The sequence below is a fragment of the Anthonomus grandis genome, chromosome 5 (genome assembly GCF_022605725.1).
Source record: "Anthonomus grandis grandis chromosome 5, icAntGran1.3, whole genome shotgun sequence".
Classification (NCBI taxonomy): domain Eukaryota; kingdom Metazoa; phylum Arthropoda; class Insecta; order Coleoptera; family Curculionidae; genus Anthonomus; species Anthonomus grandis.
This window is the reverse complement of record NC_065550.1, coordinates 9,693,816-9,708,916: the sequence shown is the minus strand read 5'-3', so window position 1 is coordinate 9,708,916 and position 15,101 is coordinate 9,693,816. Positions and strand designations below refer to the sequence as shown.

At 31.0% G+C, this 15,101-nt stretch overlaps 1 protein-coding gene across 1 annotated transcript; it reads left to right on the top strand.

Moving 5' to 3' along the window:
- Window positions 1-2,063: 2,063 nt before the first annotated feature.
- LOC126736480 (U6 snRNA-associated Sm-like protein LSm6) lies at window positions 2,064-14,845 on the top strand. The gene is made up of 2 exons (XM_050440863.1): window positions 2,064-2,268; window positions 14,548-14,845. Exons 1-2 carry the CDS (start codon window positions 2,178-2,180, stop codon window positions 14,694-14,696), a joined length of 240 nt encoding a protein of 79 aa, XP_050296820.1. The 5' UTR covers window positions 2,064-2,177; the 3' UTR covers window positions 14,697-14,845.
- Window positions 14,846-15,101: the final 256 nt, after the last annotated feature.

Here is a 15,101-nt window from a genome sequence, read left to right as displayed (position 1 = left end):
CTAGCAGGAAATGTATTGATCTTTCAGAAACGATAGTACGCAAACAGAAAAAGGGACAAATCGAGGAATTTATTTAATATGGGGACAAAAAATCCCAATTGGGAGTTTCTTGTCCCCATATTAAATAAAGTCCTGAATTTGCTACTTTTTCTATTTTCGTACTATAATTTTTGAAAGAATCTCGCATTTCTCACTAATTTTAAGCGCACGGTATAAAGAGCGAAATTCAAATTTGGCGCCATAATCCAATTTTAAATTACCCGCTACTATGACCTCATAAACCCATTTTCACTTTCGGTTAGTACTACTCTTCGAAATTCAGAGGGCGCAACAGTCAATCGACGTTCAGTGTTCTACCGGCTCTTGCGAGAGTTTCCTATCGAAGTAGTATTGATCGATGCACATATGCACATATGGGTGTTAAGCTAGCGTCCGATCGATATCCAGCGATATCCAGCTGATTGTAGTCCGCGCTCCCTGTTATTTAATCTATAAATGCCCGTATCTCCTGAAATTCCCAAGGGATGTTGATTTTTTTTTCCAGATATTAACAATGAATACCTAACAACTTACGATGGTCTCAAACCTCTACGAACTAAGATTTGTTTTGAAAATTAATTAAAAAGTCAAATGTTAAAGAAATGAAAAAGGCTCTAACTCCCAAAATTCCCAAAGGATTTAGATAAAACTTTTTTCTATAACAGATAATAAATATTTAAACTGATTTTAGATGATTGCAAGCCTCTACAAACAAAAGTTTTTTGATAAAAAAATTATTGAATTGATAGATGTAAAAAAAAAAAAAAATTAAAAGCTGTAACTTCCAAAACTCCCAAAGGATTCAAATGAAATTTTTTAATGCAATGATTAATAAATATCTAGGTCGATTCCAGATGGTTGCAAATATCTACAAACGAAAGTTTATTGGCAAAAAATTATTGAATTGTTAGATGTAGAAAAATATAACTTCCAAAACTCCCAATGAAATTCTTTTTAAGATTTGCAACCATCTGAAATCGACTTAGATATCTGAATTCGACTTAGAGATATTTATTATTAATTGCATTGAAAAATTTTATTCGAATCCTTTAGGAGCTTTAGAAGTTATAGCCATTAGGTTTTTTTTATACATCTAACAATTCAATAATTTTTTACCAAAACCTTTCGTTTGTAGAGGTTTGCAACTATCTATCTTCTATCTATCTCTCTATCTATCTATCTCAGTTAAGATATTTATTATCTTTTATAGAAAAAAGTTTTATCCAAATCCTTTGGGAATTTTTCATTTCTTTAACATTTGACTTTTTAATTAATTTTCACAACAAAACCTTACTTTGTAGAAGTTTGAGACCATCATAAGTCGATTTCAGTAGGTATTCATTGTTAATATCTGGAAAAATTCCTTATTAAAATCCCTTGGGAATTTCAGGAGATACGGGCATTTATAGATTAAACAACAGGGAGCGCAGACTATAAATTGCCATCTCGAATTGTTGCTGGATATCGATCGGACGCTAGCTTCACACCCATATGGGCATGAATCTTAGATTAATACTACTTAGATAGGAAACTCCCGCAAGAGTCAGTAGAACACTGAACGTTGACTGTTGCGCCCTCTGAATTTCGAAGAGTAGTACTAACCGAAAGTGAAAATGGGTTTATGAGGTCATAGTAGCGGGTAATTTAAAATTGGATTATGGCGCCAAATTTGAATTTCGCTCTTTATACCGTGCGCTTAAAATTAGTGAGAAATGCGAGATTCTTTCAAAAATTATAGTACGAAAATAGAAAAAGTAGCAAATTCAGGACTTTATTTAATATGGGGACAAGAAACTCCCAATTGGGATTTTTTGTCCCCATATTAAATAAATTCCTCGATTTGTCCCTTTTTCTGTTTGCGTACTATCGTTTCTGAAAGATCAATACATTTCCTGCTAGATGCATAGATCTAGGTTTCAGAAATTAAACAAGAATTATTTAAAAAATGTTCTACTATATTATGAGAAGGGATTTTGAATTTCGAAGAGTAGTACTAACTATCGATCGGACGCTTCACACACCATGCAGTCATGCACAATTGCACATAACCTATAAGTTTGTTTTCTTTTTAACTGTGTGGAAACACTGTATGACTACAAATAATAAATAAAATATAAAACGAAAAAAAATCTCTTATAATGAGTCGTAAAGAAGCTTTGTCTACATTTATTCAACAAATTCATGCCAGACCTGTTGTTGTGAAACTAAATAGTGGAGTAGATTATAGAGGTAAATAGTTTTTTTGTGAGTACCAAATAGTTGTAGTTATGGTGCTGACATTTTTTTGGTTTTTTACATCATCTTTCTTTTTTACATCAGACAACTCTTTGCAAATGTTATTATTTGCCCCTCCCTACTTACAAGACAGTTTAACATATGTATCAGGGAGGGTTTCTACCCTTTTACTCAGCTCTAAATTAAACAAAACCATCCTGATCCATAAAAAGAATGACCACCTTGACTCTAATAATTATTTTCTGTTCATATGAGTATTCTCAAAAGCTCTTGAGGCTCTACTTATAAAGACTCTACTAAGGATCAATTGTATGCAGTGGTGGATTTAAGCTCCCACTGCCCTTAGGCAATTTGGAACTCTCTGGTCTTATTTATTTATAAATAAATAAATAAATAACGCCTTTATTTAAGTATTTCTTTGCACATACAATGCAAAAACATATGAAAATGTACACTCACATCATATGCACAAGAATAGCGCAACTGGGGAAGTTTAGCCTCCTGGCCATTCTTCCACTCAACCAATTCTCTGGATATTAAGTTCACCATCTTTAAATGTTAACAGAGAAAGTCCAATAGAATGCTTTTAAGAGATAACACTGATGATAAAACAGTTTTAACCAACCATAACAATATAACAATGCAGTACATATACAGGGTGAGTTTTTTAAACTTTTTTTTTACATTTTGGTGACATTTCAAGTATACCGGGGGGCACTTTTTGTGATATTTTTGACATTTGTCCCTTCACCCCCCTAAGAGGGGGGGAGGGTCACTTCTTTATTTTAAATGGAATGACGTGTTTTTTATTCTTAAATACGAATCTACATAAAATATGAAGTCTGTTTACAAAAAATTTTTAAAATTGCTCTGCTGGTTACGGAATTATGAACAAAAATGTTTTGATTAAATTTTAAAATAATTCGAATATTTTACCATAATAACAGCCGGTTGCCATGGAAATCCTACTGTTTATTTTACTAGTATGGATGGAAATGAAAATCCTAGTAACAGTAGGATTTCCATGGCAACATAACAAGCAGTGTCACATAAAAATTTTGACGTGTTATTAACAAGTAAATTGTGTTTAAAAAGAACAAAATTGAAGCAAATTTCAGTGTAGAAGTAGATATGTTGTTAATTTTGGGGAAAAAATTATAGGGAGGCTGCAGTAGTGTGGGCCGAGAGGTTTCCGGATATTCCAAAATCTCATATGGCCTTTAAGAGACTGGAGACCAGAAGTCATATGACTGGTAGTGTAAAAAGTAAACGACGAAATCGGATTAAAACGCAAACAGATGAAAATAAGGCAGTTGCTGTATTAGGAGCAGTAGCTATATATGTACATCTTATCTATGTATTCTGAACATATTGTATCCGTTTTTTATTTACAACATGTAAGAATGGATAATACATGAAAAGCATGAAACAATATGAATAAATAGACATAATAAGTGACACTCACACAATTTTTTTCTGGTTTTATAATTTAAAAGGTGTCTGCTAGCAAATAAAAGCTTCATTCTCACATAACTTCTTTTTAGTAAAGATTTTAATTGTTGTTCAAAATTAAGCTGTATATCTATACACAAACCCAAATTTTAGTATTTTCAATCTGAATATTAAGTCGATTCATGAGTATGCCCCTTTTCTTTTCAGAACAAAACAGTAACATTGTAGTTTTTGCAGGATTAATTGTCAGATTATGTTCTGTTGAGTATCTCAAAATATTAGATAAATCTGAATCTAAAATCTCAGCAATTATCAGGACAGTCTGGATTAAACTGAAATAATAATTGTGTATCATCTGTATATGCTTGCATGTGCGTTGATACAATAGAAAACATATCTGCAGTATAAATAACATACAACAAAGGGCCAAGTATGGAGCCTTGTGGCACTCCCGAAATAATGTTTCTACTCGGCAATGTCTCACCACCTATCCTAACTACCTGCCTTCGACCTGTTAAATATGACCTAAAGAACAGTATTTCAACCTTCCCAAAACCATAATATGATAGCTTGGCACGCATCAACTCATGATCAATAACATCAAAGGCTTTAGAGTAGTCTATCAAAATCAATATAGCAGCCATTTGCCTATCTTGAATTTTTATAATGTCGTCAGTAATATTTAGAAGTGCAGCTGTTGTACTATGACTAGCTAAAGCCCGATTGATGCACAGGAAAAAAGCCATTCGTATTAAAGTAATCAGTGATCTGAACATGAACCACTCTTTCCAGAACTTTTGATATTACAGGAAGCAGACTAACGGGCCTTAAAGCTGTAAAACTGACAGCATCATGTTTTTTAGGTAGTGGGGTAACAAGAGATTCTTTCCAGCAATTTGGGAAATGACCATGTTCAAGACAACTATTGAGAATATGAGTTATATGTAATATTATCACATGCAAACACAGTTTCACCATCTGAAGTGTTATGCCATCACTACCTGCAGCATTTGACCTAATACTCTGCACATTCTTAAACACATCAGAGGGATCGACCAATTTGAAAGTAAATTGTATGCCTCCACAGTTGTTTGATTTTTTAAAAACGCTGCAGAAATATGTATTTATCTCTTCCACATTTACCAATTCAGGAGGAATCTGAATAACTGTATTTGTAGGAACATAAACATTGAGGTCTCTTAAAGTTTGCCAAACTTTTCGTTGAGCCTTTTGGGTCTCCAAATATTGCAAATAAGCCAACTTTTCTTTACGTATAGAATTCTTAGTAAGATTTTGAAGCATTTTATAATGTCCAAAATTTTCTGTAGAGTTGTTTAATTTACATTTGAGCCTTGCCTTGTTCCTTTCCCTCATTAAACCTCTTATTGCATTAGTCAACCATAGTGCATAAGGCTTAGTCACTCTAATGGACCTTACGGGAGCATGCTTATCAAATAAATACTTTATATTATGAGTCAGATACTCAACTTTACTATCTATATCATGAAGGTAGAACAATTCATCCTACCATACTTCAGACTGAAGGTCAAGTAAAAATTCAGGTTCATCAAAATGCTTAAAATCCCTTATAGTCAAAAATTTTTCAGTTTTTATATTACATGTTATGTTTATATAGCAAAATGTCAATAGGTGATCACTTATCCCATTTGAATCTAATGTCCCACTCTGAGTTACAATATTTTTATCATTAATAAAAATTAATCTCTAGGTCTAGTAAAGTGGCTATTATTTATTTATCTACCAAATCCATTTCTATTGTCATTATTGAAAATATAGTAAATTACATCTTAATTTAGTGAAAAGTATCACACTATATATCAATCTGTATAAAAACTCCATATCATATCACTCAAAATCACAGTAAGCAATAAGTACATGGTCTTTCCCCATTATATTGACCCCTCCCCCTCTACAGGAGGTGAAAACTAAAAAAAATATGTATATAAAACATTTGGGGTTTGACATTTTGATTTTTGAACCGAATGTCAACATTTTTTTTTGCTTTTAAATGAAATGAATTATTTTTTTTGATTCAAATGTCAAATTTGACAGATAGTCAGTTTTTTCTTATGGAACATCCTGCATATGACTTCATAGTTAAAAAGAGGAATTTGCTGATTTCAAATATATATATGGTTGAACTACTTTTAATTCAATGGATTTGGAAATATTGGGCTCCAAATTTTAAAAAAATAACACATTAAAGATCTTGGTAGGCAGTTCATTGTTAGTTTTTGATGTTTATTAGAAAACAAATGATTCAGTAGACATTATCATTTTGCCATATTGTTAGATAAATGAATTAAGTAGAAACAATAAAATCTTAAGAATTGAATATTGCTTAATATTTATTAAGCAATATTTACTTTTTTTTGATAAAAATACATTTTATTAATTGTTTAACTTTAAATTAAATCCAAATAATTATATTAATACAATTTATATAATCTTGTTCAGTTTTTTGTATCCTATTATTCATAAATTGTCTATAATTTTGGTAAATATAATTTACAATAGAATTATTTGTTTCCTAGTAAATGTCAAACAATAACAATGCCTACCAAGATCTTTAATATTTAATTTTTTTTGAAGGCCTATATTTCTAAAACAGTTTAATTAAAAGTAGTTAAATCATATATATTGTAAATTAGGAAATTCCTCTCTTTTTAACTATGAAGTCATATACAGGGTGTTCCACAAGAAAAAACTAAGCAACTCTCAAAATTGTAGGGTACATTTCTAACAAATTCAAAAATTTTAAATAAAACCACAAAAGTTTTGTATAAAACTTTTTTGTTTACTTTTCACCTAACCCCTGTAGAACGAGGATCAATATATGGCAAAAGACCCTGTACATCATTTGACACAAATTGTTAATAATACCATGATTGAAATATAAACAATTTACAAAATATGTCTTTTTGCTTAAAAGTAGTACTAAATTTAGAATCAAACATATTCTTTTTGGTCCTAATAGGTCATTATGCTGCAAACCAATCATGCAGTTGTCTCATTCATGCCGTAATTAGTGTGGTGAAATGGTATTTCAAAACTTTCAGACTATCTAGATATTTCAAGAAATGACCATGAAGACAGTCTATAAAAGTATTTATTACTTTATCTAAAAAAGATAAATCTAGTAGAATTCATACAATACATTCAACTCTAGTGTAAGCAAATTTAGACTATCCCTCACCCTCATTGTTATATTCATCCCTGCAAGACAAAACAGGGCCACAATGGGAACCTTGTGGTACCCCTGATGACACACATATTTTATCAGATAATGAGCCTGTAAAGTTGACCACTTGAGTTTTTCCTGAAACAAATACAGATATCCACTGAAGAAGAGGATCTTCAATACCTAAAGCCTTCATTTTCCCTAACAGAAATCTGTATAGATCAAGTTAACATGGGATCACCCCTCCAAACTATTGAATATGTGATTAATATACAAAACCAAATTGGCATCAGCAGATCTGCCCTTTATAAATCAAAATTGCTTCAAATTAAAAATAGTCTTAAAACTCCAGCTTAACCTCTTACTAACAAGACAATTAGATAAATATAAATTTTGGTAACTCTGATTGGTTACATACAGCACACATATCACTTCTATAATAGCCTATAATAAGTTTCTATAATAAGTTTTAATAGCCTTCTTTTCATAGTGCAGGAAAACAACTTCAACTAAGAGATGATTTAAAAATACACATCCTATTCTTAGAGGAAGCAATAACATCTTGTACTTTGGATCAACAAAGATACAGTATTCAAACTAATTAAATTTTATAAATTAAAAAAAGGCATAATATTGAGCTTTTCATGTGAGTAAGCCAATGAAAAGCATTCCGGCAACCATATTGGCTGTTGTTCGGGTTTCATTGAATTTGGGTGTTTGTTTTTAAACAACCTGTACATACTCTGTAGATCGTCCTCAACAGAGGCATTTCACATCAATTTGACTGAATGTCAATTCTTGTTTTTTACATTTTAAAATATTAACTTCTTCATCTTAAAACGCGGTCGCGTATAGTTTACCTTTTGTACAACTAAAATTTAATTTGATCAGTGTCAACTTCCTTTTCTTCTCCTTAAAAACCTTCCTTTCATCTGATACAAGAAATGTAGCTAACCTTGTCATTTTAGACAAAATATTAAATGTGGCTCTCTTACTTTTGATAAATGACCAAAAATACTTTGAATCTGTAGGAATATTGTTTTCCATTTTATTAAGGTACTGTTCATAACAAGCATCTCTTAAAACTTCACACTGACATCATAAAGATACAAAAAGCTCATATCTGCCCGTAGCCGCCTAATTTTTGACTTCCTATGAATTTGTTTTTTCTCACAGTCTTCGTCACAATAAAGGTCAAAGCTAATAGGCATGAAACCTATCTTCAAAAATTGTTACAACAAAAGTGATTTTGATGATTTTTTGTGAAAGCTTAATCAATAATGTTGATCATTTTATGATAACAGGTTTTCAAATATTAATGAATAAACAATGCTCGGAATCTCATTTATTTTATTCAAATTATTACAGTCTAGTCAAGAAGCCTCTTGCGTTTTGATCTTTCAGCTGCACATATAATTTCTTCACAATCATTGACAGGAATCTGACTATATTGTCAATAGCGCAAGAGCATTTAACTTGTCTTCTCCCAATGAAGAGCAGACAGTTGTTAACATATTTCAAGACAGATAATGACCTTTCAGTGCTACAATTTCAAACGTCACGCGCGTGTATTTGTATTTAAAAGCTTTGCGCCAGTTTTAGTTTGCTGTGTATGTGATAATAAAAACTGCATAATGTTTTTCTGATTTGCAATCGCGTAAAAAGATTTTTTAAAAAAAGTAGAAACATAGACACAATTTACATCGAAGCTGAATAAAAAAAAATATTTTTCCATTCTTAAGTTATGTCTGTGTTACCTTTACGTTAAGTCCGCCATTGATTGTATGGATTTTGTGACCCTAAGAGGCTCCTAGTTAATGAAGAGTTTGGCTTCAGGAGCTGAATGGAGATTGTGTGACTATATAGTTGCAGGCCTTAAAGAAGGCAATCTTCTTAGTGCATTTTTTTTTACCAAAGCCTTTAACTGTATTTCAAACATGTCATTTTATGGGTTGCATAGTTCATAAGATTCTAGCACACATTTTAATAAATAATTCTATTGCATATTGTATTAGAGATACAATCAATCACTTGAAAAAATATTACATTTTGATTTGATTAAAGGCAATATTTTATCACTGTTGAATAATTTAATGAACATTAGTAGCAAACTCTAGGGGAGAGACTTTGGTAATATAACTAAATCACTTAAATAGTTATAAAGTTTAACGTATGGCTATTATACACTTGGCTTTCAATTGCATGTAATAGTCTTAAATAATAGTTAATAATAAAATTTGGCTATTTCATTTAAAATAGGTATATAAAACATATTTAGATTTACATATGCATTAAAAGATAAACATCAATGTATATAATATCACAATTTTACCTTAAATTTATCTTGCCTACTAATATAGAGTGATTTTTGTAAAACTGTAGTTTTTTAATGTTGAATGTTGTAAGTTATTTTTGACCTAATATATCGAAAAGTTTTTTACTAACTTTTAGGATAGTTTTTCCAAAAAAAAGTTCCTAAATAGTTTTTTACCGGACCACGTTCAAATTTGCAAATTTAAGTCAAATTCGCCTTTTTCATTAAAAAGTTTAAACAATAACTTTTTAGACCATAGCAATAAAAGGCTTGAAATACAAGACAAAAATTATTTTACAAACAAAATCAATAAACAAACAAAACGTTTGCTGTTGATGAATAATGAATTACTCCCAAGTATTTAATTTCCAAAACAAAATTTACTTTATTATCTCAATTTATATGTACCGGGTGGCCAAATAAGCGAGGTAAGCGGCTGTATCTCAGGACCTGTACATCTGGCAACAATGGAATTTTTTTTATTATTATAAAAGTGGCCATGAGAAAATTCTGGAAATTATTTTTAAGTTCCGTATTTCACCGCAAGAGGGCGCAACTAAAATTTAAATAAAAGAAACGTCTTTTTCTCCGAAAACTTAAATATTAACTTATACTTTTGATATTATTTTTAGTAAGCCTAGATAATTTGCTATAATTTTGGTTTATGAATTATTGACGTACGAACGATAGTAGGGGTGGGGGAAGCTATTGAAAGTGGAATCATTAAAATCGGTGTAAATTCTAAACCACTTACTCGATTTGAGCAATTCAAAATTTATTTGCAAGATAAATATAGCTGCTTTAAAAGTCTGATCTCATCACTACCCTGTAGTTCCTAATAAAACCGCCAGAGGGCACAATTTGTAATAATTCCAGTTTTTTTCATTTGGCTCCAAAAATTCAAATTAAATGGTATATTTTTGACATCTTATTTAAAAAGTAAATAAAATTTGCAAAAGTACTGTGAAAACCGCACGATGATATCTTTGCTCGTTTTAAAGTTATAGCGAATTAAAGTTTTTTACGCACCGAGCCTAAACTTACGTACCATCTAGTGTCTCGCCTAAAAATCTCTAATTAGTATTACCACAACTAGAATACCATGATGTTGTCATAATTAATAAATTATGAAAGTAATAATTGATTGATAAATTATAAATTAATAATACCTATGTATCACAGAATGACTGGAAGTTTATGTGACTTTCTTAAGGCGAATAATTTTATTAACGAATTTCTTTTTATATTTAAATTATGGTCCTGAAAAGAACCGATTTTAAACCCAAACATATTTGGTATTTAATTCGATAGGTGTTCAAACTGCTTTCCATCACATTCCAAACAAGCTTCCAACCTTCTTTGGGTGGATAAAACTGCTGTTTCGATTTCAGCAGCTGATATTTCATTTATTGCACCACGGATTCTGTTTTCCATATCCTGTCTTGTTGTAGGTGGAGTTTGGTATACACAATATCCTTTAAACGACCCCATAAGTAAAAGTCTAGGCATGTTAAGTCGGGTGACCTGGCCGGCCAAGGATATAGACTCCCCCTTCCGATCCAGCGCCCTTGAAAGTAATTATTTATATGATGCCGCACCAAACGGCCGTGATGCCGTAAACATGTGATGGGCACCCGTCCAATTGGAAATACATGGTCCGTCTTACTTCCAATGTCAAATCTTCCATTAAAATAGGCAAGGAATTTGTTAAAAATTGCAAAAAAACATTACCGGTTATTGTGCCATCAAAAAAATAAGGACCAATAATTTTCATTCCAATAATGCCACACCACACGTTTACACTCCAGCGGCCTTGGTGCTGGACTTCTCGCATCCAACGAGGATTTTCAACCGACCAATAATGCATATTATGCCTGTTGACTTTCCCATCGCTACAAAAAGTGGCTTCATCGGTCCACAGAATCTGTGACAAAAAATCCCTGTTTTCGCGAATCATTGCTAGTATCCATTGCAAAAATCAATTCGGCGCTCAAAATCATGTTCGTTTAGAGCTTGGTGTAGGATTATATGAAAAGGGTGTAGCCTTAAAATAAAAAGAAATGCCTATATTCGAGAAGAAAATTATAATAAAAAGATGTATTACCTGTGGTCTTTAAGTATATTTTGAACAGTAGTTCGAGCTATTCCCAAATCTAAAGATAACGCACGAGTTCCAATATGCCTATTAAACTCTACATAGGCCAACACATTAATAATGCTTTCTTCAGTTCTTCCAGTAGAGCGACGCCTTCTAAATTTGGGCCGACTAAAACTCCCAGTATCGCGTAGTCGCTGTACCAACCGTGGAAAAATTCTTCTGTCATAATGGCGGCGATCTGGATAGCGAAGGGCATACTGTCTTTCAGCTATTGCTGCATTTTGAAAGCACACAAAGAAAACCGCAATCAAATCCACAGCTTCATTATTTGTTAAAGGCATTTTACAAAAAATCGAGCAAAGAAAATTGAAAACAGATTTAAACTGGCCGTCTAATAAATATTTGACGTTTCCATACAATCCTTTTTAAAAGTTTTTTTTGTTTTTGCCGCCTTCTATACGTTAACTAGACATTCTAAGGCCGAGCGCTAGATGGCGGTATATAAGTTTGGACTCGGTGCGTAAAAGACTTTAATTCGCTATAACTTTTAAACAAGCAAAGATATCATCGTGCGGTTTTCACAGTATTCTTGCAAATGTTATCTACTTTTTAAATATGATGTCAAAAATCTACCATTCGATTTGAATTTTTGGAGCAAAATGAAAAAAACTGAAATTATTACAAATTGCGCCCTCTGGCGGTCTTATTAGGAACTATAGGGTAGTGATGAGATCAGACTTTTAAAGCAGCTACATTTATCTTGCAAATAAATTTTGAATCGCTTAAATCGAATAAGTGGTTTAGAATTTTCACCGATTTTAATGATTCCACTTTCAATAGCTTCCCCCACCCCTACTATCGTTCGTACGTCAATGATTCATAAAACTAAAATTATAGCAAATTATCTAGGCTTACTAAAAATCAATAGTATAAGTTAATTACTATCAATAGTATAAGTTAATACTTAAGTTTTCGGAGAAAAAGACGTTTCTTTTATTTAATTTTTAGTTGCGCCCTCTTGCGGTGAAATACGGAACTTAAAAATAATTTCCAGAATTTTCTCATGGCCACTTTTATAATAATAAAAAAAATTCCATTGTTGCCAGATGTACAGGTCCTGAGATACAGCCGCTTACCTCGCTTATTTGGCCACCCGGTACAATGCAATTTGATTCACAAATTTGTTTACACTTTGTCTTTGATCCCAGTATTTGCCATTAAATTTAAAAAAAATAAAAATACTTTAATGTTTCGTATAATAAATGATGAATGTCGGTCACATGAATGTTTAATTCTATATAGAAGTAAACTTTACATCATTTACTTCTATTTAAAAGTAAACATTTAACTCATATGGTGACGACAGCTTAGATTGTCCATCATAGAGCAGATTGTTTTTTTCAAAGAGTTTCTAATTTGTAGACGCACTACTCTTTCAATTCACCATTTTTATACACTGCTCTAATTTCAAAACGAACCACCTAGACCTCACTTTGATATGTCAAATGGGGACCCCCTATCGTGTGACACATCATTAGAAGAAGCATTAAAATGTCTATTTAACAGTGCCAAAAAAACATTAAATCGGTTGACGTACCAGCGAAGTGACCAAAAATATCTGGGAATAATGGATATTTTATCGACCTCAAACTTTTATATTTTAAAAAAGAGACAATCTCCTATCTAATCAAACCGAAAAAAAAACGAATAGTAAGCAAAAAATGTTTTTGAATGTATTAAAAATGCTAGTTGCTACAGAGTTTTTTTGTACCTATTAGATACTGAAAAAAATACTCGTTAACTCTTTCAAAGGTAAGATTCTTAAAATTTCTGATTTGTGCATCCTTAAGTGCACTTATATCATAATTCCGCTGCCATTTTTCTATATTTATTATAGAAAAACGGTATTATATTTTCTATATATTCGAAATTATGCATAAAGCTACATATAATTTATTAAAATTCTTTTCAGTAATGTCCATGTAATATGCAGCGAAGTCAATATCATCAAAACCGGAAATTTGCTTTCTTTGCTGAAACATTTAATATATCGCTTAAGAACTTCAAGTACAGTCTGTATGTCTGCTTTTTGAACAACATATTATTTAATTATATCCTGGAATTTGTATTTGTTGTTATAATTAATTTCAGAGGTGTTTTAACTATAACATAACACTACGGGAGTAGTTTAACAAATAAGGTATTTCATTTCATGGATATGTGATGTGAGATCCGGTATATTGATGTGAATAACTACCCTATCTTCCCTTGATCCTCTATGTCGTATAGTATTTATGGTTATCCACATTAATTTTAATTTTTCTGGGCTCTTTAAGAGCAGATGTTTATTAGTCTATATAAGGAATACTTATAGGCATACTTACAATTTGCACATTCTATAAAGGGATACAAAAAAAGGAAGCACATTGATTAATTTTTCCCATCCTATATTTTTGATTTGATTACTATTATGGTTTGGGCTTTACTATCAATAAAGGTAAAATATATCTTTTTTAACACCAACCGACCACTGTTTTCTTATCTGGCCTTCAGACAAAAGCACTAGCTTGTTATCTAATTTTTTATTATCTCGATGTGTTACCACTATTTCCAGCTATATGTTTTTCAAGAGTTTCAAATTTTTTGGTAACATTTAAGTCTTCATCAATCGTTGTAGCACCAAAACACATTTTTATTTGCAGCCAATACTTTTAATAACGCCTCCTTTATTTGCACGCATTTGGACAATTGACGAGCAGTCTATAAATCAATGAATGCAGTCTATATTTTTATTTTTTATAATATAAACATTTATTAGGCTAATATTTTTTGTTTTTTGGATTACTTCAATTTTTAAATTATAAATGCCGTCATATTAAATTTTTTAATATTTCAGTTTTCTATATTCTATATTTGAGTTTGTAAAACTAAACAAAAAATGTAAAATAATTTAAAATTGTGTGCTTCAAAAATTTCATAATATATTAGCAATAAAATACATTCTCGCAATTGTATTAAAAATAAGTTTTACTTAGCTACACCCTATTTTGACTTCAATTATTTTATAAGAATATAAATTATTTAATAAGAACTTGAAAAATGTTAGAAAACTAAAATAACATGATAGACCAAACTTTAGGTTTTTATTATTACATGTATTAATTAATTACTCAAAATACTTGATTAAATTAACGTTTATGATTTTAGGTGTGCTGGCTTGTTTAGATGGATACATGAACATAGCACTGGAACAAACTGAAGAGTATGTTAATGGGCAACTCAAAAATAAATTTGGGGATGCCTTTATTAGAGGAAACAATGTTCTTTATATAAGCACCCAGAAACGAAGATATTAGTTTATGATTTCTCTTGTAAGCATTAGAATTAGGACACAATTAAATTAGTATATTATCTTATAAATTATTAAAAAATAAAATACTTGACACATTCAAATATAATAATGTAATATTAAAGCAGCGAAACTACACTTTTTTACTTTTGACGATTTTTGTTGTTTTTTTTTTTGGTAATGGGAGACTTTTTTTTTAAATAAATGTAGTTCAAGAAGTGATATTGGAATGCAGTTTTTACCATTTTGTTAAGCTTTGTTTCCTGCATGTAAGGGCTTAATAAAAAATTTAAAGTTTTTCGAAATAATTGGTCGAATAGAGTATGTCACAAGTCAACGCCCCCTAGCAGATTTTAGCAAAAGCTGAGAGTAATAATTTTTTGATAGAAAATAAAGCAATAAATGACCTGTA

Excerpts from the sequence above, each read along its gene's own strand:
- LOC126736480 (XM_050440863.1), top strand. The coding sequence starts at position 2,178 with ATGAGTCGTAAAGAAGCTTTGTCTACATTTATTCAACAAATTCATGCC. Across the intron at positions 2,269-14,547 it reads TAGTGGAGTAGATTATAGAG|GTGTGCTGGCTTGTTTAGAT; the intron begins GTAAATAGTTTT and ends TTATGATTTTAG.